At 38.4% G+C, this 27264-nt stretch overlaps 1 protein-coding gene across 1 annotated transcript in view; it reads right to left on the bottom strand.

The window, feature by feature from the left end:
• Positions 1-387: 387 nt before the first annotated feature.
• Positions 388-27264, bottom strand: part of LOC117304371 (glucokinase regulatory protein-like) — a 31242-nt gene continuing 4365 nt past the window's right edge. The window contains exons 4-16 of the mRNA XM_033788777.1: positions 26060-26134; positions 22994-23134; positions 15473-15526; positions 14632-14767; positions 13778-13842; positions 11622-11884; positions 8676-8773; positions 6582-6655; positions 5899-6096; positions 4356-4594; positions 3426-3465; positions 2886-3020; positions 388-1450 (exon numbers count right to left, since the gene is read on the bottom strand). Of these exons, the coding sequence (XP_033644668.1) occupies positions 1343-1450; positions 2886-3020; positions 3426-3465; positions 4356-4594; positions 5899-6096; positions 6582-6655; positions 8676-8773; positions 11622-11884; positions 13778-13842; positions 14632-14767; positions 15473-15526; positions 22994-23134; positions 26060-26134 (1626 nt within the window). The 3' untranslated portion in view covers positions 388-1342. The remainder of the gene's footprint in view (positions 1451-2885; positions 3021-3425; positions 3466-4355; positions 4595-5898; positions 6097-6581; positions 6656-8675; positions 8774-11621; positions 11885-13777; positions 13843-14631; positions 14768-15472; positions 15527-22993; positions 23135-26059; positions 26135-27264) is intronic.

Genomic DNA, 27264 nt, shown 5'->3' with positions numbered 1-27264 from the left:
TTTTTTTGACAACCTTGTTACTGAGTACTGGGCTTTCAAAATTATTATCAGTAAAAAAAAAACAGTTTTAAAGGCAGTGGACACTATTGGTAATTACTCAAAATATTTATTAGCATAAAACCTTACTTTGTTACGAGTAATGGGGAGATGTTAATAGTATAAAACATTGTGAGAGACGGCTCCCTCTGAAGTGCCATAGTTTTCGAGAAAGGAGTAATTTTCCACGAATTATATTTCGAGACCTCAAATTTAGAATTTGACGTCTCGAAATCAAGCATCTGCAAGCACAAAACTTCGTGTGACAAGGGTGTTTTTTCTTTCATTATTAACTCGCAACTTCGATGACCAATTGAGCTCAAATTGTCACAGGTTTGTTATTTTATGCATAATGTTGAGATACACCAAGTGAGAAGACTGGTCTTTGACAATTACCAATAGTGTCCAGTGTCTTTAATATAGATGTTGCATCACATAGACCACGATTGTAACAATGTCTCTTCATCCACAAATAAATTGATCAAAACATAAATCGTGGATACCCATTTCTTCTTGGCTATAGACGGGAACAGGTTCCCCATAAATTGCCTCAAGTGGCATGGGCCTGGCCTAAAGAAAGATTAATCAAAAAGAAAGGCAAAAACTATATATACACATACAAGTGGTTCGAGAAAGACAATGGACACACCATTTTATACATACCATACCAAATATACATGGCACTATTTATGTGTTACAAAAATTATAAATAATTTTGTTTTTTTATTGCTTGATCAAAGTTATATTTCTCTTATAAAAATAGGATCATTCCAAAAATATTGATAGGTAACAGTTATTTGTATACATCTTGAAAGAAAGTAGGTTTAATCTCCCATATAAAATTGACATAAAATGTACAATAAGATTTAAAGGTGACCATGACTCATTTTGAATGTAAAATGTAAAAACCTGATTAATTTGGAATGGAATAGCGTCAAAATACTTGCATTTTCACATATGCATACTATAAGCACTATAGAAAAGAGAAGGGATTCGCCCCAGTGTTCCTGGCTGTGCCTGCTAAATGAGCAGTAGCACCCTGTAAACCCTTATAAGGCGCTACATAATTGGGTCTCATAATTCATAACTTTCATAACCTCTCTTTCTGTATCAATGTATATACTTAGCGCCTTGTGAGTACCTTGTTGGTAGATTAGTGTGCTATATAAGACTTTGGTACTATTTTTATTACATCCCTACCAGGGGTAAGAGACCAGAGGTATCGATACGGCACGCTGCTCATTGTACCGAGGCTTTGTCTGGAATACAAAACTTTTGGTACTGGGTGTTTATTAACATCAACACATCATAACTGTGCCAGAGCTGTTCGTATGACTGGGAACTTCATCAAGACTTCCATAGCTTCATGCACACAACAATTTTTACAAGCCAAAATCACTGCGGTAGGGATGACCTGAAAATAAAAAAAAAAACAGTACAAATAAATATTAATTTTGTTTTTTACCCATACACCAATGTGTGTCAGCACTGTATACTCAGTACTTTCCCGAGTCCTGTACCCATACACCGATGTGTGTAAGCACTGTATACTCAGTACTTTCCCTAGTCCTGTACCCATACACCGATGTGTGTTAGCACTGTATACTCAGTACTTTCCCCGAGTCCTGTACCCATACACCGATGTGTGTTAGCACTGTATACTCAGTACTTTCCCTAGTCCTGTACCCATACACCGATGTGTGTTAGCACTGTATACTCAGTACTTTCCTGAGTCCTGTACCCATACACCGATGTGTGTTAGCACTGTATACTCAGGTGTATACTCGGTACTTAGTACTGAGTATTATACACATAATGAATGTTTATGAGTGCAATGGTGCGAATATGTTCATGAGTTGAAAGATGGAATGTTCTATTCAACGAGGCGGAGCCGAGTTGAATGGAACATTCCAGCTTTCAACGAATGAACATTTTCGCACCATTGCACGAATGAAAAACATTCATTATTTGTTTTATATAACATCCAAGTAGATCTTTGTCATTTTGATTGAAAGATACAACTTTCAAAACAAACAAAGCGTAGGCCTACAATTTTTAATTGTAGAAGCCGAATGCTAGTAATTTTACTAATATGCCTTGCAGTAACACTGCTGCGTTACGACACACGCACGCAGTGATGTTTTTACTCAGCTTTTTCGTTCCATCCGAAAAGTACCATTGCACGCTGGCAGCGTGCAATGGTACTTTTCGGATGGAACGAAAAAGCACGGTGAGTGACTCAGCGTGTATTGGTACTTTTATTTGCTATCACGTGACAGACAATCCTCCAATCAAATGGCAAGGATCTGCTTGGGTGTTATATAAACAGTGCTAACACACATCAGTACAAATAAAAATCCACCAACAAGTAAACGTTGTTCTTGTAACACGTAATAAACTGGGGATTGTTGAACAATTCTAGAAAATGCCACCTTAAAATGGTCTTATCTTTAACAGCTTTTCAGCTTAATATTTATAATAAAAGTGCAATAATATGAGACTTTTGAGATGCTGGCGGCACAATGGTCCTTTTTTGCAGCTCTGGGCCTGCACGCACATGCTCAGTCATGCACGTAGGTCTGATCATGCGCACTACTGTAAAAAAGGCCCTGGTAAAAGTCTCCTATTAAGATCTACCAAGTCTCACACATTAGGCATGAGACTCGCGCTCTCACGTGCAGCAACCATTTTGTCACGCATTGGGGCCAGACCGAAAAAATAAATAAAATTAACGACAACATTGCCAAATTGCGCACGTACATGTATGTACAAAAAAAAGACGTGGTGAGAGCTTTTATGCCCTAGTCACCCAAGATATGCACGAGGAGAGAAACGCTATTGTATCCTACCTTTGGTTTGAATGAACCGATTCTAGTATGTTCAGACACTGCCATTTGTTTCAACTCCTCTGATATTACATCTACTCCATATAAGGACCTGAGAACCGCAGTGAGAGCTGCATCTGCTGAGCATACTGCCAGATTCTACAAATAAGGAAATAGAATACCACATAAACTAAAACCGAAACTGCTTAAAAAATGTGGCATTGAAACAAAAAAAAACAATGAGAGATCGTCTTACACCACAAGGCTGGACGGCCACTTCAAAAGCCACCAGGGGCACGTTGTCGTCTATACTTGACAGAGAAAATCCAAGGCAGGGCCAGAAGAACAACCATTTGGACATGACTCTACTCACAATTTACCCTAGCCAGGAATAAAACCAGGGCCACTACAGTGAGAGGTGAGTGCTTTTACGCACTAGTCTCCAAAGGTATCAAGCAAAAAGCGCTAAAACTGTATATTGTTATTGCCCTTGGGGACAGTGTCAAATTGCAATTTAAAAACAAACCTCAACCAAACAGTTGGTGGCTTTATATTTTTACATACCTGTACTATTGCAATTCCTCTCTGAAACAGTTTGCTGTTACTGTTAAAGAAAACAACACACAAAAATAACATTAAGTATGGCATCTCATGGTCTCATGGTCAAACAGACTGATCTGGTGTTTCTGACATCATGATGTCATCGGATAATCAAAAAACAAATTTGTAGGTACATTTCAAAGAGGAATTTCTGTGCCAGTTATATAAGCCTAAAGTCAATGCCATTTTGATTTACCATGATTAGAATTCAGAAATGAACTGAAAGTTAAGCACAAATATGTACATACTATATTTTGTAAATGTGACATCATCAAACGTTTTTTAAATATTTTTTTGATACAAAAATGCCCTTGAAGGGTGTCAAACACAATTGGCATTTGACACCATTTTAATGTGAGGTAAGGGACTTTCACAGGCCTCGGGAAAGTACAGAGAATACATTGCTTCACACACATTGGTGTAAGGGTTACCCGACTCTCAGTCATGAGTATAGACCATGTGACCTTTGTTTACAATAAGTGTGACCTTGTACATTCTTTGGCTTTTCTGGCGGGCAAGATACATGTACATTACTACACTGCTCATATGGGAAAGTTTACATTTTGTGAAAATAATTTCCACATAAATCCAAGAGTTATGAAAGTAAAAGCTGGTTTTAAGATGTGCCCCCTTTCATCATATCAAAAGTTGATAGGAATTAGACAGTGCAATCTCCATATAACAAAAGATTTTATGTTTTCTTCCATAAGGCTGTGTACAAATCGTGCCTGCAGGAAGTCCAGGCTCTGTGGCTCTTTTGTAAACATGTGATGTCACAGGTCACATCGTCTATATGTGACTGAGTTGACCCTGGAACCTAGTCATGAATATGTATGAGGTATAATTAAAACTGAGTTTGACTTTTCAACCCCCTCTTTTATAAGACATCCTCACCTGAGTTTGAGATCTACCATGAGATTGTGGAAGACTTTTCCCCTCCTGATGTGAGCGGCCGTACTGACGGCATTAAGGAGCAGCTTGCAAGACATCTCGGCACAGAACTGTCTTATTGTTTGTACCCCCACCATATCAAACCAAGATGCCGACTCGTTGCCTTCCATGAAGGCTCGGATGTACTGCTTGACGTGGGTTTGAATTTCGATGACGCGAGGGAAGCACTGCTGCAGGACTCCCTGCTCGATTAAAAAGGTTTTTTTAAGGGTGAGAAGAATATCGGCAAAGAGAGTCCTTGCTGAAACTGGGATCCAAATCTTAGGCGTACACCTTTTGATAATCCCAGGGGTCGATTTCACAAAGAGTTAGGACTAGTCCTAAGTTCTAGGAGATATAAAAACACGCATGGCTAGTCCTAAGTTAGGACGAGTAACCCATCCTAACTCGAGATAAGACTAGTCCTAACTCTTTGTGAAATCCAGCCCTGGAGTTATAGATTCCAATGAGCTTCTGTGAACAGTATCCTCAGTGCTAGAGCAGTAGATCAAAGAGCAAGAACTTAATTTGGAGAAAAGTAAAGCGTTTTTGGTTACCAGGTAGACTTTAAAAAGTCTGAATTCAGATAAAAGTCTGAAAAATATCATCCCTGAGTCATAGGAAACTATGATACTGTCTTGCTGCTACTACTACTACTACTACTACTGACTACTAATAAAAATTAATTATATATAGCGCTTTATCTACAGGTGTCTCACAGTGCCTGATCATTATTTATTTCCAGACAGGTTTTGAAGTTTTTGGATTATGAGAACCATTTATGTAATGTAACCTAGGGTTTACAGGGGTTTACAAGTTGCTGTGTTGCATGCAGCAGCCACTGCTAGAAACACAGGGACAAACCCCTTCTCTTGCAACAACGATAAGCTGTGCAGAGATAATTTGTATCATTGTTTTAGTTTTTCGAATAATTTCTGGTAATATAGCCAATGGTGCCTCATAAGTAAACTTAGTCACTGTGCTTGCAAGTTTGAGGGAATCTGTAAACGAGGGTGCTTCCTATGTGAACCAGAAACACCAGGGTTAACCCCTTCTCTACCAAGATAAATGTTGTGGGGTTCTTTTACATGCACTCCCAATCCTAGTACACAGAACCTACAGTTGTAACGCCCATCCTAAAGACAAAGTTATTACAGTGCAGTACCTTGCTCAGGGATACAAGTGTCACGACTGGGACCCAAACCCACACACTGCTGATCAGGGCCCAATTTCATAGAGCTGCTAAGCACCAAAATTTGCCTAGCATGAAATTTCTTCCCTCATAAAAACAGGATTATCGACTAAATTTCCATTTGTTGGATATTGCTTGTTACTGGTATTCAGCTGTTGGTTGCTTATCCTGAAAATCATGTGGAAATTAGGCTGGTTATCCTGTTTGTATCAAGGAAGAAATTTCATGCTTAGCAATTTTTTGTGCCGAGCAGCTCTATGAAATTGGGCCCAGAAACGCAAGGACTTGAGTCCAGCGCTCTTATACTACTCTTACTGTTTGTTTCTCCACATCATCTCTGTAGCACACAAACACCGCCACTTGCGTACATCTTGCTGTGACTGAGTGCACTAATATCTTGATGGACTGGTCAACTTTGCGGCCGGATGTGAGAAATATAACAGTGTCTGCCTGAGTGAGAGCTGGCACGTTGACTTTCCTAAAGTCGTCCAAGCTAATCTTAAAATGAGCTCCCTGTTAGGAACAAAACCAAACCTAATGAGACCTAATACAGTAGATGGAACTTTGCATCAGGGATAAAGAATATCAAACTAATTTTGGTTTAACAACTTTTTAATACCTATTCATATACGTGAAGCTGCCTCTCTTCAGATCTTTAGGAACTTACTCATTTGTTTGAGTCTTTCGTTTGTACCAATTGCTTTTTAATATATACGTAAACATTTTCTTTTAATGTTTTGTGTTGGGCATTGAGGCTCCTGCATTACGCGCCATAAAATGTAACGTAATATTATAGCACTGTATACTCCATACTTTCCCGAGCCCTGTGAATAAAAATCACCGGCATGAGACTTCCTTGCACTAAAGGGGATCTTGTCATAATTAATCCAGGACAGTTCTCTGATGTCAAATTGTTTGTTGGATTACATAGGCCTGTATTGCTGAGCGAGACAATAGTCCTGCAAATGTACTGAAAGTTTCAAGATGTTAGAACTTACTTTTGATGAGTCACCATCTCTAGTTCCAAGAGCCTTGAGACCCCCAAGTACAAAACATCTCACATCGTTTGGATCTTAAGAGGAAACAAATACGAACAGATGGTAATTAACGCATTCAATTTTACAATTTGTCTTATCCAAGTTTGTCTTAACGCATTCAGGTTTACAATTTGTCTTATCCAAGTTTGTCTTAACGCATTCAATTTTACAATTTGTCTTATCCAAGTTTGTCTTAACGCATTCAATTTTACAATTTGTCTTATCCAAGTTTGTCTTAACGCATTCAATTTTACAATTTGTCTTATCCAAGTTTGTCTTAACGCATTCAATTTTACAATTTGTCTTATCCAAGTTTGTCTTAACGCATTCAATTTTACAATTTGTCTTATCCAAGTTTGTCTTAACGCATTCAATTTTACAAAAGTGAGCAGTGCTCACCCAAACATGATTTTTTTTTCAGACTTTTTGGTGTCATATGAAAGTTGAGTCCATGAGCTATCCATACATATAAACCTTTTACCCCAGAATCATATATTTTTTTATTCCACAGCCGTTTAAAAAGTGTTTAGTTTACTAGGGAAGGAGTAAATCACAAAACAATACTAGCTGACTTTTCTCTCCCTGAGGAATAGTAATTCCTCAGGGCGAGAAAAATGAGCTAGTATTGTTTTGTGATTTACTCCTCACCCGAATGATCAGGGGCCGATTTCACAAAGAGCTAAGATTGATCTTCAACCAAATCAATCGTAGTTGCTAAGTAAAGTGTGATGTCACAAAACAAACCAATATGGTAATACTGACCATTTTTCTTGCGACAAATGTTTTGGCTTTGTGAAATCGGCCAGAGGTGTGAATTTGCATACAGAACTTGAGTATACAGTGCTTAAAGGCATTGGACACATTCGGTAAACAGTACTTTTTATGGCCCACACTTCGTGTATCACAACTTATACATAAAATAACAAACCTGTGAAAATTTCGGCTCAATTGGTCATTGGAGTCTGGAGAAAATAACCCATTCTTGAAAACCCACTCTTGTTTCCACACGTAACGCCGTGTCTCATGACATGTGTTTAAAATAAATCCGTAATTCTCGATATCGAGAATTGATATTGTTTTAATGTTTTCTCAAAAAGTAAAGCATTTCATTGAATAATATTTCAAGAGAAGTCTTTCACCATCAGGCCTACCTTCTGTAAACCCTGTAAGTTATTTGTAAATCCGTGAACTTAAAAATAAAATTCTGTTCCGAAAGTGTCCAATGGCTTTAATCAGTGAAAGGGTAACAATTTTATTAATGATTTATCCACGATGCAAAACTAACATCTAATACAAGGCCTGCTGACTTTCAATCTGGATCCCCCGTTCTTTTCTTGATTTAGTGCCTTATTTGCCGACTGTGCCCAAAATGCAATTTTCCAGACAACTGATCATGCAAATCATCAACAACTTCTGAAAAATGTCTCATCAGGAACAAATTGAAATTGAAAGGTGATACATGACTGATAGTTTACCCAAAAAGCGTTAAAGGATTGGTAAGGATAAAACACACCATTGTTTAATTTTAGTCTGAAATCTTATATCGTGATTATGAAGTTCATAGTAGAAATTGTTTTTAGGTGAAATATTTCCCCCTGAAATGAAAAAGGTTGCAAATCCAACCTAGCCAACTGATGATTTCATAATGACTAGAATAAGTGTTGTTGTCTACATGTAGTTACATAGACTAAACCTACATTATTGTCTGTAGCCAGCTAGTTGAGTTGGCAAAGTTCCCTTCTTGATGAGAATATTTATAAAAGCAGGCCAGTATGCTTATTTTTTGAAAGGGCAAGGGCACCAAGGCATTTCCTCCTTGTAAAGGGCACCCTATGAGGAATTTGTAAATTTCTACTGGAGCATTTCAAGGGCACCGAGGCAATGACCAGGGGGCATGGAGGCAATCGCTTCTGTATTAAAATGCCTCCGTGCAGTATCAGGCCTGTGATAGCAATAATAAACCACATTTGTATAGCACATAAAAATGTGCTATACAAATGCGAATTGATCATCTAAAAAGTAAACTATAACCAAGGAATAAAAAACAAAACATACCTGCGCCAAAAGTCGGTGGGCACTCTGAAGCATCCAGTAGTCCCATAAAACTCAACTCATCTGTTCCTATGTAGTACACATGCCCGCCTGCATTTAAACTGTGGAAAACATGTACAAACAAACTTGCATGTTACGTGTATTTAGTGCATTGTATGTACAGTCATGACAGTGTAGCATATATACATTATGGAAATTGTCATAGATTTTTGGTTTTGAAACTGCATTTGATCTTCCGTCAAAATTCATTTAGAGAGGTCTAGCTCTGATGTTTCTGATCAGAAGAAAGTGGGTTTGGGTCCCGGTCTATCTGGGTACTTCTGTCCTTGAGCAAGATACTTAAAGGCAGTGGACACTATTGGTAATTACTCAAAATAATTATCATCATAAAACCTTTCTTGATTACGAGTAATGGGGAGAGGTTGATGGTGTAAAACATTGTGAGAAACGGCTCCCTCTGAAGTTAAGTAGTTTTCAAGAACGAAGTAATTTTCCACAAATTTGATTTCGAGACTTCAAGTTTAGTATTTGAGGTCTCAAAATCAAGCATCAAAAAGCACACAACTTCGTGTGACAATAGTGTTTTTTCTTTCATTATAATCTTGCAACTTCGACGACCGATTGAGCTCAATTTTTCAGAGGTTAGTTATTTTATGCATATGTTGAGATACACCAACTGTGAAGGCTAGTCTTTGACAATTACCAATAGTGTCCACTGCCTTTAAGGACTGTATACTTAGTATTTTAAATCAATTTGGTACCGGCTGCTAACACACATGAATCAACTTGCTTCTAGCCGTCGGGCTAGCACGGAGGTCTACTGGTAACACATCTTTGAAGTGACTGGCTTTGAAGTGATGATATTAAAAATGTTGTGGGCGTTGTACTCTGGATGTTATAGCTTTGTAAAAAGCGGTTAGTCGCATTACACAAAAAGGACATGGTAAAAAATACACTTGTCTCAATTCAAAAGTTTCCTCAAACTAAAAAACTTGCAAAGGTTTTACTACATTTAGCACACATCTCTTATACATTAGTATCCAACAGGATACTTATAAATAGTCAGCAACTTGAACTTTTAGGTTTACGTGGCAAAACCATGGTTAGTCGCATTACGGTTAGTCGCATTACAGTTTGTCCGGCCACTTAAGCCAAGCCCAATGGAGCCCAAACTGAGTTCTTGTTTGGCAAAATATCTTGCCGAGTATGTAATTGAACAAAAATAAAATCGCAGATTTAAAGTGACTTACATACATGTAACCATGTCCCTGAAAAATCAAAGTTTGGGTTATTGTTTAAAGTGGACTGTGAATTTAAAATGGCCTTGTTGGTTATCACAGGTTCCTCAATGCAACAAACAATTTGTTTTGTGTCGAAAAAGTGTATAAAACAAAACAAAAAACCTTCTTGATCACCCATCTCCTCGACTTTACCTGGATACATTTCACTGCATGTTACACCACACACCACTGACCATGCATTGCTACTCTTGCATCACTACCCTGGTTTGTAAGGCAGCATTTTGTAGTTATCATGTTTCTTCTTTCTGAAGGAAAATTGTGGCAAGAGGACATCAGCTTTTTGCTTTTGTTTGCTCTTTTGGGAAATTTTTCTGTGCTCTTCTTGAATTCCTTGTATTTTAATATTCTTCTGCTTTTTCAGCCTAGGCAATGGTACAACATATGTCCACAATTTGTGGAGTAAATTAGTTCCATTACTTCACTTTTCTACTGAAAATTCTCAGAAATGTTGCTTTTCTTAATTTGTTTTCATATGTTAACATTAAGACTCTGTACCAATGATGAAACTAGAAGTTACAGATTGGAGTGCCACATGTACAACACATGTTATAGGTTTCAGCATGTGCTTTGGGAAAAATGCAGTGGGTAGGGCATGAGTGGCATTTGCAGAGCCCCAGATCTCTTAATTCATGTAATATTGTCCTCTAGTAAGTCAAAACCAAGATATCCAGCTTTGCGGACCTCTTAGCGTCCTCCTCTTGAAAAAAGATTTGGTCAGTCACATTACATTGCATGGTTAGTCGCATTACCGGTTAGTCGCATTACACTTTTTGATGACTCGTTATTAAAATACACCAACTAGAGTGTTGATTTCTTTACTCATTTCAGACTTGGTAATAAGGGTAGAAGTATATTTTGAATTGCCATGAAGATAGACAGTGGATTTTTCGTGCAATTGAAATAACTTCATCTCTCGGTTAGTCGCATTACACCCTGTTGAAGCTCCCACAAGTACACTCACATATTGCTTAAATGAGAAACACATTTTAAAATTCATTCTGGATTTTAAATAGTTGTACCTGCTGCTGATCACAACTATTAAAGTTTTGCTGGAAGAACCTTTGTGGGGGACAATATTTAACTTTGAAGAAATCACCTTAATGTGCTCACTTTTTAGGGTCTGTTCACAGCTTGTGCAAACATGAGCTGAATTTGTACAAAATGGTACAGAGTGTGTACAAAAAGTTAATGTCTGTTTCCTTTCATATGTTATATGTGTAGCTATAACTTTTACGTGGAAAGAAAGTTGTTACACAATTTTTATTTTTTGGTGTCATGTCCATGTTTGCTTGGAATCGCCCAGCTGCTTAACGGTAAACAAATTTTCATGCTTACCGTAGCAACAAAATTTGCTAAGGTGTTAAAGTATTTCACAGGGTAGCATGAAAATAAAGCTGTCATCTTTCGCATTCACCATGTATCTATAAATATTGTTTCGTCATTAATTTTTTTGGGCACCCCCTAACAAAGATATTGACAAAATAGGGACACCTCCAACAATGGCTAGATAGCTCAGTATGGAGAATGCTGGCACGTTAATCCGGAGGTCGTTGTTTCGAATCCCACTCTAGTCAATTCTTTGTTCAACCCCAAAAGTCATTAACTTTGGGACGACAGGGTTTGTGTGCCAAAATACTGTTGTTCTTACCTTGCACCAGCCCAGTCAACGACATCGCTCAATCCTTCCTGGAGAGCTTGTGGGTAGGTCTCTTCCCAGACAGTCCGATACATATTCATCAAATGCATACAGCGAGCAGCACCCTCTACTGGTGAGCTTTGGTTAGCTGGCGGCGGCTCCCCGAGCGATAAACTGCTAGACAGCTGACGGAGTGCATTCAACATGATGACCTCTAGGAGGAGTTTGGTCGCGGTGCCGCCCTTCAGACGAGACGACCCCGTGATTGCTTCAGGCTGATGGGAACGGAAAAAGTCATTCCAAGATGCTGTTTTGTTTCGTCAATGCACCAATGTCAGGGCCTTGTCACACAAGGTAACTTTTACAGGCAACTTGGAGGCAACAAACAGTGCATGCTAACGGAGTACTTTGGTTGCGAATTTTTTAACATTGTCTAGTAATGACCCACCAGAAAAATATATGAATGGATTCTCTTCTTGGACATTTTGGAGATTGCCTGGAACTGGTTGCCTGTAAATTACCTAGTGTGACATGGCCTTAAGGTGTTACGACCGCATCTTAAAGGCAGTGGACACTATTGGTAATTACTCAAAGTAATTATCAGCATCATAAAACCTTACTTGGTAACGAGTAATGGGGAGAGGTTGATAGTATAAAACATTGTGAGAAATGGCTCCCTCTGAAGTGACGTAGTTTTTGAGAAAGAAGTAATTCTCCGCGACCTCAGATTTAGAATTTTAGGTCTCAAAATCAAGCATCTGAAAGCACACAACTTCGTGTGACAGGTTGTTTTTGTTTTAATTATTATCACGCAAGTTCGACGACCAATTGAGCTCAAATTTTTACAGGTTTGTTATTTTATACATATGTTGAGATACACCAAGTGAGAAGACTGGTCTTTGACAATTACCAATAGTGTCCAGGGTCTTTAATTTATATCACAACATGGTCTGAGGGTGGACAGTCTCTATTAGTCTCCAAGGTATTGGAAGTTGAGAAACTAGTTCCCTAAGATTTTGGGAACTGCAAGTAATTTGTCAACTTCCAATGCCTCGACTGTCCACCCGATGGATACCATGAAATATTTTACTATACACCAATCTGGGCACGCACCGAGCCCGCAAATGTTAAGCATCACACGCCATTTGCTGCTGTGTCTTCATATCCAGTGCCTGGATTATGCACAAAAAGACACTGCAGTTTCAATAGAGGTGACTACCAATTTTGTTTTGTCGGATTGGTCTATACCCCATCCCTCACTATGTTGTAATCATTGAGCTTTGGAATACGCAGATTGACATTTACGTGGGCCACCTTCTAGCAATGTTCCCGTATGTGGAAGTGTCTTGGCCGAGCGGTTAAGAGCAATGAATTCAAACTCTGGTGTTTCTGAACAGCAGAGTGCCGGGGTCGAAATTAAGCGTATTTTATGGTAGCCCTGGTGAGATTTTGGTAGCTCGAAAAACACATAATGTTTTGAGTCAAGGCACAAATTTTACAATAACCATCAGTTTGTAATATTGATATTTGCATTATTTTCCCCTCTAGCCCGCTATCAAACTGGAAAAATGAGTAGCCTGGATGTAAATCTGGTAGTCCGGGGCTGGGCGGGCTATTGGCAATTTCGGCCCCTTGAGAGTGTGCGTTCGAATCCCCAGCCGTGACACTTGTGTCCTTAAGCAAGACACTTAACCATTGCTTTGTCCTTCGGATGGGACATAGACCCGATGGTCCCATGTGTTGTTTAACACATGTAAAAGAACCCAGTGCACTTATCGAAAAGAGAAGGGGTTTGCCCCGGTGCTCCTGGTCTGATCGGCAGCAAATTGCCCCAAAGAACCTTGTAAAGCATTACATGGTGCTGTCTAAGGATTAGGTCCAAGGTCCATTAAAACAACCAAGAAAACAAAAAATAAACGCTCATAAACCAGAACCCCCCCCCCAAAAAAAAAAATAAAAATAAATACATAAATAAATAAACGTCATTTTATTGTGAGACCAAAATCCCCTTAGTCTTTGACTTGATGTGTTTTTATAGAATAAACCAACATTTAAACCAAAATAAAAGAAAAATCAAGAAAACAAAAACAACCGAGTCAAACAAAAAGCAAACAAACAAAAGATCGCAATCAAGTAAATATTTTCAATGCTCATCCACGACTACTCACCCCAATAATAGGGTTGATTATGTATCCTCTTCCTGCACTCTCCACCACTAATAGCTTTGTGACAACTGTCAAAATAAATAAGCAAATAAAGTAACAGAATTTCCAAAATAAATAAAGCAAATAAACTCAAAGAATTAACTATAAAATAGTAAACTTGCAGTCCAACCATGTGTAAAAACGGTTGAGCTGGTCTCAACATTTCGAACAGTTTACTGGGCTCATCTTTAGGAGAATGAGCAGAGTATACTGTTTAAATCGTTACGACCATAGCAACACTCATCAAAAATAGATACTCATAAATACCTCAGACAGTTTCGCTATTCCTATTGGTGAAGAGCACGTCACGTGGGGGTGTTTAAACCGTTGATAATGACCAGTGTTTATTACCGGTTGTCCGCGCTAGTCTTGATGCAAGACGTTTCTTGTTACGGGCGATGCATGCGCTGTCGGTGAGTTGGCCGCGCTGTGTGTGAAAGGAAAACCAGCGAAAAGCACCAAGACTATACGCGCATGCGCACGAACGGAACCAGAAAATACACTCGTACGGACATCGTATATGTACATACTGAACATTCCATAGAGGTGGAAACAGAGCTCAAGCACTCGGAAACGGATAAGTTTTACAGAGTTTCTTACTTTATTACACCTTTTAACCAAAAAGGTATTTATGAATGGGAATCAAAGTGTGTTGAATCGGTTTTCAACTAGTGGTATAATCCACTGCCTTTAAAAAAGAAAATAAATAAATGACACGAAATTGCAATGAAAATGGGAGCATCTTAAATAAAATCGTCATTCTGCGTCATGAAAGATAATAGTATTAATTTCCGTTGAACCATTGAATAAAGAGTTACCGGTGAGGAAAGTTTGATTCCAGTTTTCCATGGGTTGATTCCTGGCAAGACAGGTTGGGTTGAATCCAAGAAGGACTGGTACGAAGACGTGAGAGTGCTCCATACAGTAGTCTAGCTGCCCGGCAACAAATGGCGCCTAGTGAGTAAACATAGAATGGTAATAATACTGGGTTCTGATGAATATAGCGTACATAGTGAGTATACAGGGATAAGCGCAAAAGCATGCAAGCATGAAGCCCAATATTAACATTTATCTTTGGTTTTAAAAGCCCTACTCTGAAATATGGGGCGTTATTATTATATCTCCATTTCTTTTAGAATTTGATCTTAATTTTTTTTATTTTTTTTTTTATTTATTTATTAATGGGTTTTTTTTTAGGGGGGGGGGGTTTAAAAAAAACAGAATTTACTTTTTTTTAGGGCAAACAAAACAAACCAAACCAGAATTCTGTTTAAAAACGGAGTTCAGCTAGATCAAGGCTAGTCCCCCTCGTCAGACAAGCAAGATATTTTTTTGTGGCCAAACTCAACAATTTTTTTTTTATAGAGCTTTCCCTTGCTATGGGTGCGTTTGATTAGCTTCCTTGGGTCGACCACGGTCTGCCCCCGGAACTCTCAATTAGCTTTGAGGTCATACCAGGGGGCTCACCTGGCTCAGCCCCAAGTGTCCTGCTTGTGGAACGGGTCACTTGGGGCTGGCCTGAGGTGCATGACGTCACCACAAGAGGGTGAGTGAACGTTCGATTTTAGCTCTTGTCAGGGGCTCACCCAAGCGAGCACCGCGGGGTCGACCCAGGGAAGCTAATCGAACGCACCCTATGAAAAGAAGATGTATACTCACCGACAAACCGCATGTTATTCCGATAAACAGAACCTTCTTCTTGTTCTTGCATACCTGAAAGTAACAAAAGAAGATTTATAAGTAAGTTAGGAACCACAAGGGAACTTACTTAATAGCGAAGATCGCAGGTTTGAGTCCTGCTCTAGTAAGTCTATCTTTGTTCAACCCAAAATTATTTCAAATTTTACCCAGTCAGTTTTCTTTGTAGTTTATTAATTGAGGTGTATGATAAAAAGTTGCATCCCCTTATAAGGTGATCCCTCTGCTAGTGCTTCCCAGACCAGGCTGTATTTTAAACATGGGGTGTACTGTGGTACCTTTAATGACAGTTAAAGGATTTGGGTACTTTTTGTAACAAAAAACACAATGTCCACAAACTTACACTGTTTGAAGATAATGATAGTAGAAAGCGTACCTTAAAGTATTAGTTGCTGAGGTGCTGTAGTGTTTGAGTAATGAGTAAAACAATGTCATGAAAACACGTTTTTACATGCTAAAATAATTTTCGTCTCATGATCACTGAGACAAATTATTTTCATGACATTGTTTTACTCATTTCTCAAAAACTACATCACCTCAGCAAGTAATATTTTCAGGGAAGCTTTCTACCATCATTATCTTCAAACTGTGTAAGTTTAGTGTAAATCTGTGGACATTGTGTTTTTTGTCCTACAAAAAGTACATAGACCCTTTAAATTTTGAATTGCTTCTGACTGGCAGCCCCAAACAATAATGTACAAAAAAAAGGTTCAAGTAGCAAGCACCCTTGTTTACAAGTTTTCCTCAGGCTAGCAAGCTTTAATTACTTATAGAGACATCCTTGGTTTCATTACCATGAATACATTGATAATTTAAAGGCAGTGGACACTAATTGGTAATTACTCAAAATAATTATTAGCATAAAACCTTTCTTGGTGACGAGTAATGGGGAGAGGTTGATGGTATAAAACATGGTGAGAAACGGCTCCCTCTGAAGTGCCTTAGTTTTCGAGAAAGAAGTAATTTTCCACGAATTTGATTTTCGAGACCTCAGATTTAGAACTTGAGGTCTCGAAATCAACCATCTTAAACGCACACAACTTCGTGTGACAAGGGTGTTTTTTCTTTCATTATTATCTCGCAAGTTTGATGACCGTTTGAACTCAAATTTTCACAGGTTTGTTATTTTATGCATATTGTTGAGATATACATGTACCAACTGTGAAGGCTGGTCTTTGACAATTACCAATAGTGTCCACTGCCTTTAATAATAAAAAAAGGAACTGCTTAGTTATCAAACCAAACAGAATAAACAATAAAAATAAAAAGCTATTTGAGGTGAGAGTCACTTATGACAATAAACTGAAAGTGGGATCCAGGAGGCCATGGCCCAACTTCATAGAGCTGCTAAGCACACAAATCTGCTTAGCATGACATTTCTTCCTTGATAAAAACAGGTTTACACACAATGTACCAACCAAATTTCCATCTGTTGCATAATTGTTTGTTACTGGTACTCAGCTGTTGTTTGCTTATCCTGAAACTCACAAGGAAATTTAGTTGGTAACTCCCGTTTTTATCAAGGCAAAAATGTCATGCTCAGCAAATTGTTGTGCTTAGCTGCTCTATGAAACTGGCATGGGCCCTGTTGATGATAGCATTTGCACCTTTTCATTCTCAAATAAACTGAAACAGCACCTCTTGAGTATGTATTTGTAGACATTTGTAGATATTGTAATGTATACACTAATGGTATAAAGACTGTTGTCTTGATATTTATTTATATTTATTTATAGTCTGGTCAGTGTCATTGTTTGTTTGGTTGTTTTTGTTTTCTTTGTTTTTGTGTTGTTTTCGTGTCCTTGTTGTGTTCAAGTCCTTGTCTGTCTCAGGGAAATGCATAAAAGCATGTTGACTAGTACGTTATAAGCTTAGGCGATATTGATTTATTTTATTCACGATATATCGCCGACATATTTATTGCGATATACGATACATTCGCGATTTATTAAATTTGACATCATCAGTCTTCAAACTAGTAATAATAATAATAACAATAACAATAATGGACACTTAGCGCCGGTATCCGCCGCAAGCGGCGCTCATGGCGCTACTCTGCAAAAGAAAAACTATAAGCAATGAAAGTAGCTAACAACAAAATAAGAAAATAAACTTAACAAAAAGCTTCTCTATGAAAATGAGTTTTAAACTCCCAGTGAAAGTTGTAGAAGAGACAGTCATAGCATAAGAGAGGTGTTCTAGTGACCTTTTCTTCTGGTTTTACTCCCAACCTATGGGGTGCAAGATGTCTCAGCTAGGAAACTTAATCAATATCGCGATATATCGCGATATATCGATATTTCGATTAAAACCAAATCGATCCGATATCAAAATCGTTTCCAAATTAGTATCGCGATGTTCGATAATATTGTGGTATCGCCCAAGCTTTGTACGTTAATTTCTATATTTATTACCTTTGAAACGTCTATACATTGTATTGCTGTGAAATTATCTGGCATGCATATTTCATTATTATACTCGTTGTAATTTGTTTCAAACTGTCATGACTGTACATGCTTAATTGTTACTGTCGACATGAAAATAAATTTCCATCGAACAGAACAGAACCCCTTAAGTTATAGATTCAAATGAGCGTCTTGGAACAATACCCTCAGTGCTAGAGAATTGAATCACAGAGCATGTCATATTCTATTTAGAGAAAAATACAAATGTTTGTTGTCCAGGCAGGCTTGAGAAAAAGGCTGAATTCAGATAAACGTCTGAAATCTCTCATCCCTCATCCCTCATGTATATTGAAGGGTACAGAGAGTTTACATGTACAGTACATGCTGGATTGCATTTTCACAATGTCTGTTGACATCAAACAACCAATACAGGATTTGAATGGAATTAATTTAATCATTAAATGTTCACTAAATCAATATATATATCATTTTCATCATTATGACATTAATTTTAAAAGGTCTGCACGCATGATTTGTGCTGTCATCAATAGAGTTTAAAGTTACAAGGTAATCAAACTGCATGGATCCAATTGCAGAAACTCATTTAAAAAAACAGTTAATAGATTCAGTTCTAATTTAGAAAGTATCAAGCCCATGAAACAAATACTTCTCCTCTAAATAAGCCAAGGTACCTAATCATTATCAATAAGCCAGATGACACATTATTAAAAATGAAATAAACGATAACACACTCAGAACGTCAATGATTACGCCATTCATCCAAAACGTACCGCATCCTTGCAACCACCCCATTAGCTTCCTACATGTCATACACTTCGGAGTCATTTGGAACTGCATCATTGTGTTCATTGGAAGATCTCCACACATTTTCATCAATGAAGTTTGTGCAGTTGAAACCCAGCCAGAAGTTCTTGTTCACTGACAAAACCAACTAAGAAAATCTCAGAAAGCCTTCTTTGCTGTTGTCACATTCTTTGAGAACTAGGCAGGACTAGTTCTTATCAAAACTTAATTTCACTCGGAGAAAGTAACATATGATGTTACCGCAGCCTGAAGACCTCTGCGGACACACAACTTTTTTTTCTTGCAAAAAAAAACTTCTTCACGGGATACTTCTACTATCACAACTTGTTGCTTGACTCACAACTTGACTCGGAAGACATTAACTGAGTGCTCCAAATTACAGCTCATTTGAAACTCATCAGCTTGACTCATAACTCAGCTTGAAAAATATGAACTAAGTCCTTCAACCTACAGCTCATTTGAAACTCATCAGCAGTTTGACTTGTGACTTGGCTCGGAGGACATGAACTACAGTATATACTCCAAACTACAGTTCATACGAAACTCAGCAGCTTGACTCATAACTCGGCTCAGAAGACATGAACTAAGGACTCCAAATAACAGCTCATTTGAAACCCATCAACAGCTTGACTAGTGACTTGGCCATGTTGGCTCAGAAGACTCGAAATAAGAACTCCACACTACAGTTCATTAGAAACTCAGCAGCTTGACTCATAACTCGGCTCAGAAGACATGAACTAAGGACTCCAAATAACAGCTCATTTGAAACCCATCAACAGCTTGACTAGTGACTTGGCCATGTTGGCTCAGAAGACTCGAAATAAGAACTCCAAACTACAGCTCATTTGAAACTCAGCAGCCTGACTCATAACTCGGCTCAGAAGACTTGAACTAAGGACTCCAAACTACATGTACAGCTCCTTTGAAACCAATCAACAGCTTGACTCACAACTTGGCCATGTTTGCTCAGAAGACTCGAACTAAGGACTCAAAACTACAGCTCCTTTGAAACCCATCAACAACTTGACTCACGACCTGGCCATGTTGGCTCAGACGACATAAACTCAAGTCTTCCTGGTTTTTCTTGCTGTGTTTCCATTCTCCTCGGAGTGCTTTAGAAGCACCTGCCGTCGATTTCACAAAACTCTTCCTAACTTAAGACTAATCTTAGGACTTAGGAAGAGTCCCAACCCTGCACTGTAGCATGCAGACCTTAAGATTAATCCTAAGTAAGGAAGAGTTACTCGTCCTAACTCGAGATTAGATGAGTCCTAACTCTTTGTGAAATTGACCCCTGTTCTTTCAAGAAGTTGTTGGTGCTTTGTGAAAGAAAAATACATCATGATCAAGTCAAGCGCCATGTAGAAGCTCGAGCCTGTATGTTTAGGCTTTGCAATTGCGGGGTAGTACTTTGGTGGTTGCAACTCCTCTCCGAATATGGTTGATTTGAGTTGAAGTTGTCCATCTCCTATTTCCTAAGAAAGTTACTATGGAACGAAATCTGACAGATCAAGGTCCTACAAACAGCAGGTATATTACTTGCACTAATCTATTATTGCAAATTGTCATTATTGTGATCTGCACGATTGGATTTCTAACAAACGCTGTTTTCGTCATTTTTGTGGCACGCATCAAGTCGTTGCAGACTCCTTTCAATGTCATCGTGTGTAACCTTGCTGCAGCTTGCATCTGCGCACTGATTCGAACCACGTGTTTCTACGCGATATATTGGACTCAACAACCACCCCCTTTGGCCAAGGTAAACGGCACACTTATATTTCTGTTTAACATTGTTTCTTCCGGCCTGTTTGTGACACTCATCGCCGCTGAGCAACTTTTAGCCACGTTCCCATCACCGAAATACTCCTCATATTTCAAAAAGAACAGCCGTTTGGTCACAGCCTGTGCTGGAACTTGGATAATTGCTTTACTTTCAGGCGGATTACTAAATCCACTATTGGAACTATATGACATAAGTACAATAACAAAACTAAACGTAACAAACTACATTCTTGTGAGTTTTCAACTCTTGTTCCTCATTACGACCTCCATCTTGTACTCCTGTATGTTGACAAGACTTATGAGGCGTCCGCTCAAACCCTCATCCCTTCAGCGAAGGATAATAATCAAATTGATAACTACTTCAATTGCAACATTTGTGAGCAATGCTGCCGTGTTAGTAGATCTGTTAATTTTGGTTTCCAATCTCGAAGAAAACCAACACTTCAGTAAAAAAATAGTCACTACAGTCAATGCCACAATCACTCCAATCATCTACGGCTATATGCGAATTAACTTGAAGGATACCGTGGCCAAATTATACGGCGACTGTTCCTGTCAGGAGAGTCGAACAACAAGGGCACATAGAATGACGGCTAGGTTCCAAGGCCGATCGGCAAACAACAATTTGTCAGTGATATCACCAAAGATCGCTATGCCGCAAAACGGCCAAGTGGCTCAGTCATGCCTTGATGTTGACGTTGAACAACCAAACTAATCAAACCATTGGAAGATAGCGTTGAGCTCTTCTCAGATGTTTGTTTCACAATTTATTTTTACCCGTACACTAATGTGTATTCATAAATACCTAAGACAGTTTATCCATTCTGATTGGTCGAGAGGGCATCACGAGGGGTTGTTTGAACGGATGATATAACACCAGTAAAAAGTGTTGAAACATGGGCGTGACACGCGAGCTTGCACCTGTGGTTGTAAGACCGTTTCTTCATCCCTATTGGTCGAGAGCAACGGCTGGACCAGTTGTGCCACATCACGCGATACGCACGACGCGCACAGCAATCTCCTTTTAAGAACTTGTTTACCCAAGGGCCTTACCATTTCATAGCTGGAGGGGTGTTGTGTTGAAAGAAATCATTGAACAATTAAAAATTTTGCATTTATTCTACTTTTTTGACCGAAAAGGTATTTATGAATGGGAATCAAAGTGTGTTGAATCGGTTTTCAACTAGTGGTTTAAACCGTCGAGGCCTGGTTCTTGATAATTTACCTCGACTTCGTCTCGGTAAAATTATCAAGAACCAGGCCTTTGGCGGGTTTAAACCACTAGTTAAAAACCTCTTCACCACACACTGATTCCCTTATTAAGCACTGTATACTCAGTACTTTCCCGGAGTTCTGTAAAGAAAATCTACAAACAACTCGAGTGAGATTCGAACCCAGGACCTTTGCATATTGCTTGGGCAGATGCTCATCACTAGATCACCAAGCTAGCCAAGTGGCTAGAGGCAGTTCGAATCCTACAGTATGTGTTAGCAGTAGGTACTGCAACGATTTATAAGATGTATATTTATGTCAGTAGTAGAGTAGCACAATGTAACAGCATGATTTATGATTGTCGGCTCAGGGCTTTAAAGACACTGGACACTATTGGTAATTGTCGAAGACCAGACTTCTCAATTGCTGTATCTCAACATATGCATAAAATAACAAATGGTGAAAATTTGAGCTTAATTGGTGGTCGAAGTTGCGCGATACAGTAATACTGAAAGATAAAACACCCTTGTCACACAAAGTCGTGTGCTTTCAGATGCTTGATTTCGAGACCTCAATTTCTAAATCTTTGTTGCATATGGAATAAAAACAAAATATAAAAAGAAAAAAAAGAAAAAGAAAGCTGCTGTAGGCTTCTAACCTAACTCTTTTTTGTTTTACTGCCACTCACTTCAAGAGTGGTTACCAAACGTACAAGCATACCTTCCCTTTAAGTTTAAAGTGTAATAGTTTAAGTAAGATTTGAAACTTTGCATGTGGAAGTATACTTATATGAGAGATTTGAGGTAATAACATGCGAGTATCTCTTTTTGATTGTCTTCTTCTTTGCAGGACCAACATCCCCAGCCGTGACACTTGTGTCCTTAAGCAAGACACTTAGCCATTGCTTTGTCTTTCGGATGGAATGTAAAACCGTTGGTCCCATGTGTTGTGTAACGCATGTAAAAGAACCCAGTGCACTTATCGAAAAGAGAAGGGATTTGCCCCGGTGTTCATTGCTGCTACATGTAAATGCGCCGTAGCACCTTGTTAACACTTATAAAGTGCTACATAATTGGGTCTCAGAATTCATAATTTTCAATAACCGATCTTTCTGTATAAATGTATCTAAGCGTATTGAGTACCTTATTGGCAGACATGTGCGCTATATAATACTTCGATATTATTATCATATTACTCAAAAAGAGATATTCACATGGTGTTACAGCAAACCTCTCCGAGCTGTAATAGTTAAGTTTACCTCCTGAAGAGCTTTGACGCCAGCTTTTGGACTGTCTTCTGGAGATTCTTGTGATGTTAATAGTGCGGCATCACCACCAGCAATGATATACTCACAGCAGGGTTTGCAGTCTATCTTCACTAATAAAGCATTTACGGATTTCTGAAATTGAAACCAGTCAATGTTATTAAAGGTAATTGTGATCTCCGTCGATAAGTGTGTTTCTTGTATTGTATTATCATTATTCCTCCATTGTATTATCCTAAGGTATTTCAAGTATTGTCCTGCCCGCCTTCCCCTTTATTTATTTTTAATCACTGCATTTCCGGTATTTACTTTGTATTGCTTTGGAATGTCCAGCATGCCCGGGTACCAACGTAGTGGGCGTTGGCTGCTAAATATATTCTTGCAGCGAACACCCTCATTTCTGTTCCTGAATCCGTTCTGTTCGAGTTTATTTTAGTTCTACTCAGACATGTAATTTTCCGTAGCCATCTCCCGTAAGTAGCCTTATTTTTTTTACAACAGTTATTTCTAGCATTTACTTCCCTTATGTATAAATATCTTTATTTAAACCTTCGCAGTCAAAACTTCCCTTATGTAAATATTTCCCTGCTTCGATATACTCAGCAAGTTGCCGTTTTCCTTATAGTTATTTATCGCCGTTTGTGCCAACTCACTCGGTCCCCCTTTTGGCTCATAGCCTCTGGAGTTAATTTCTCGTTTAATTCATTTTCTTGCTACTGCTTCATTCAGTACTTATTGCTTGGAATTGCTTGGAATAATTATTGCCTATATTGCTTGGAATTAATCTTAGTGTATAAATCCCCCGTTGTTTCCTGTATATTTATTGTTGGTTCATGTAACGTTTATGTCAGAATACCTCAGAATGACCCCGTTGTTTCCTGTATATTTATTGTTGGTTCATGTAACGTTTATGTCAGAATACCTCAGAATGACCCCGTTGTTTCCTGTATATTTATTGTTGGTTCATGTAACGTTTATGTCAGAATACCTCAGAATGACCCCGTTTTTTCCTGTATATTTATTGTTGGTTCATGTAATGTTTATACCAGAATACCGGTGAATGCCCCCAGAATACCGCAGAACATTTACCATGTGCACGGGCGTAGTATCTGAGTTTCTCCCGGCAATGATGTAAGTTTATTAAATGTATTAGTCATGTTAGTTATTTCACTGTTGTAATTTAAACGCCTGATTTGTCTTTGTAGTGTCTTATATTCAAGTTTCACTTTATTATCAGCCCTCGGTCATTGTTTGTTTTATTGGTGTATCTCGTCCTGCATTTAAAGTTGTTTTTGTTAGACTGATTAGGTTCACCTTTGTCTCCCTTCTCTTAATTGTTTAATAATGTGTATTTTTCGTGTCATTTAGTAAGCTATTTATGTATTTGTTATTCATAGTTTCACCTGTGTAATGTTATACACTGAGTGCGAATAAATGGGAAAGCTCAATTAAAGGTCTCCGCCGTCTCCTTTGTACCGTGCATGTGACATATATTATTCCGGTCATAAAATCAAATATCACTCGCTTGAATGTTCCGCAAGCAAAGAAAAGTTCTCGGTCTGAAGGCTTTCAGTGTGGCTGGGCCAATGATTTGGAACAATCTCCCTACAGTCATTAGGGAATTTATTACTCTATCTGCCTCTTCATAAACTCACCTTTTTCCATGTTAACTTCTTTCTAGTGCGATATGATCTCGATGGAATAGCGCCTTATCAAATTTTAATTGGTATGTTATATTAGAAAATCTAAACTTTTGTTGCATCGTCTGATTTGTAGTAATTTTTGATATGAAGAAATGGGGCCAGCTCAAAATTTGTTAAACTATTACTTGTTATAACTCTTGACTTTGAGTGGAAATTCATGACCAGTGCAGTATCTTGCCTGCCAGAAAGAGGCCCTAGAATGTACCAATACCCATGATAGCTAAGTGATGGCCTACATTTTGTATTCCAAATACATTCCACACTCTCCACACAGGGAGTGTCGGGAAGCTTAGAAGATACCACGATGTTATCCAATATCGTAATACTAATTTGGAAACGATTTCAATATCGCATCGATTTGGTTTAAAGCCATTGGACCCTTTCGGTACAGATTTACAAATAACTTACAGGGTTTACAGAAGGTAGTGGTGAAATACTTGTCTTGAAATATTATTCCATGAAATGCTTTACTTTTTGAGAAAACAGTAAAAAAATATCAATTCTCGTTTACAGATTTATTTTAAGCACATGTCATGACACGGCGAAACGCGCGGATACAAGGGTGGGTTTTCCAGTTATTTTCTCCCGACTTCGATGACCGATTGAGCCTAAATTTTCACAGGTTTGTTATTTGATATAGAAGTTGTGATACACGAAGTGTGGGCCTTGGTCAATACTGTTTATCGAAAGGGTCCAATGGCTTTAATTAATATATCGCGATATATCGCAATATCGATTAAGTATCGCAATATCGCGATGTATTTCCTAGCTGAGACATCTTGCACCCCATAGGTTTGGAGTAAAACCAGAAGAATAGATCATTAGAACACCTCTCTTATGCTATGACTGTCTCTTCTACAACTTTCACAAGGAGTTTGAAGACTGATGATGTCAAATTTAATTAATCGCTATTATATCGAATATCGCGATATATTTTCGGCGATAGGCCTATCTCGTGAATAAAATAAATCGATATCGCCCAAGCTTAAGTGTAGGTTCTTCTGTTGAAACTACATTTCATTTTTATCAAATACTCACACTTATTAGAAAGCCTATCCTGCCAGATGTTCCACAAATACTCACACTTATTAGAAAGCCTATCCTGCCAGATGTTCCACAAATACTCACACTTATTAGAAAGCCTATCCTGCCAGATGTTCCACAAATACTCACACTTATTAGAAAGCCTATCCTGCCAGATGTTCCACAAATACTCACACTTATTAGAAAGCCTATCCTGCCAGATGTTCCACAAATACTCACACTTATTAGAAAGCCTATCCTGCCAGATGTTCCATCCACAAATACTCACACTTATTAGAAAGCCTATCCTGCCAGATGTTCCACAAATACTCACACTTATTAGAAAGCCTATCCTGCCAGATGTTCCACATCCACTGAACACAATGCTTCCGAAGCTCTGATCCTTTTTCTGAGATGGAAAACAAAATAGGTTGTTTCAATTTTAAATTTGTTTAAACCCAGTACGATGAATGTCGTGTCCAAAAGCAATTATTTTTCCCGCTGAAATTCGGGTACTGTGCATTTTGTAAAAGAATCGCTGTGCATACTTCACATTACGGAGCCTGGTCAGGGCATGCAGTCCCTATGCAGGCAACACTTTATCTCACCTACACAAAGATGACACGGTGTTGGACAAAATTTGACGCTTCGGGGGCCTGGTACAGACTGGGACAAAAGGCGTTGGAAGCAACAGTTAAAACCACCCTTTCCCGGGGATTATCATAATGGGATAGCTCGAAATAAGAAAGAGACTAGAATAAAACGTCTGTACGTGGTAATACCTCAGTAACAAATTGTGAAGTTCTATTGGTCGAGAACCAATCATGTGATGTGTTACAAAAACACATGTACCATGGCTAAGGATGCGCGCTACGCATATTGCACAGCGCAAAGGTGAACATGAGTTTACTGGTGTACATTACTGTGATCGTTTCCACCATTGGTCGATTTCCAGTGCTTTGTACTAAACAACTGCAGGGTCCAAGGGAACAGTGAAGACTTGTTTCTTATTTGAACAACTCTATATCTGCTTATTAAACTACTGCAAGCAATATGCATACAAAAACAAACCAGTGAAAATGTTGACTCAATCGGCCATCGAAGTTGTCAGAATGAAAGAAAAAAAACCTTGTTGCACAAATTTGTGTGCTTTCAGATGCCTAATAAAAGGCTTCAGGCCTGAAGTCTTTTAATATTTGAGTGAGAAGTTACCTCTTTTTCAAAAAACGATGTTACTTCAGAGTGAGCCATTTCTTACATTTTTTATGTTTCATACTATTAGCAGCTCTCCATCGCTCGTTACTTAGTAATGGATGGATTTGGTTTTAATCGAAATATCGATATATCGCGATATATCACGATATATCACGATAATCGTGATATATCGCAATATCGATTAAATATCGCGATGTTTTTGCTAGCTGAGACATCTTGCACCCCATAGGTTTGGAGTAAAACCAGAAGAATAGATCATTAGAACACCTCTCTTATGCTATGACTGTCTCTTCTACAACTTTCAGTTTGAAGACTGATGATGTC

This window comes from Asterias rubens, chromosome 21 (genome assembly GCF_902459465.1).
Source record: "Asterias rubens chromosome 21, eAstRub1.3, whole genome shotgun sequence".
In the NCBI taxonomy this organism is placed as follows: Eukaryota; Metazoa; Echinodermata; class Asteroidea; order Forcipulatida; family Asteriidae; genus Asterias; species Asterias rubens.
The sequence above is the reverse complement of the archived record's forward strand: the minus strand, read 5'-3'. Positions and strand labels throughout refer to the sequence as shown.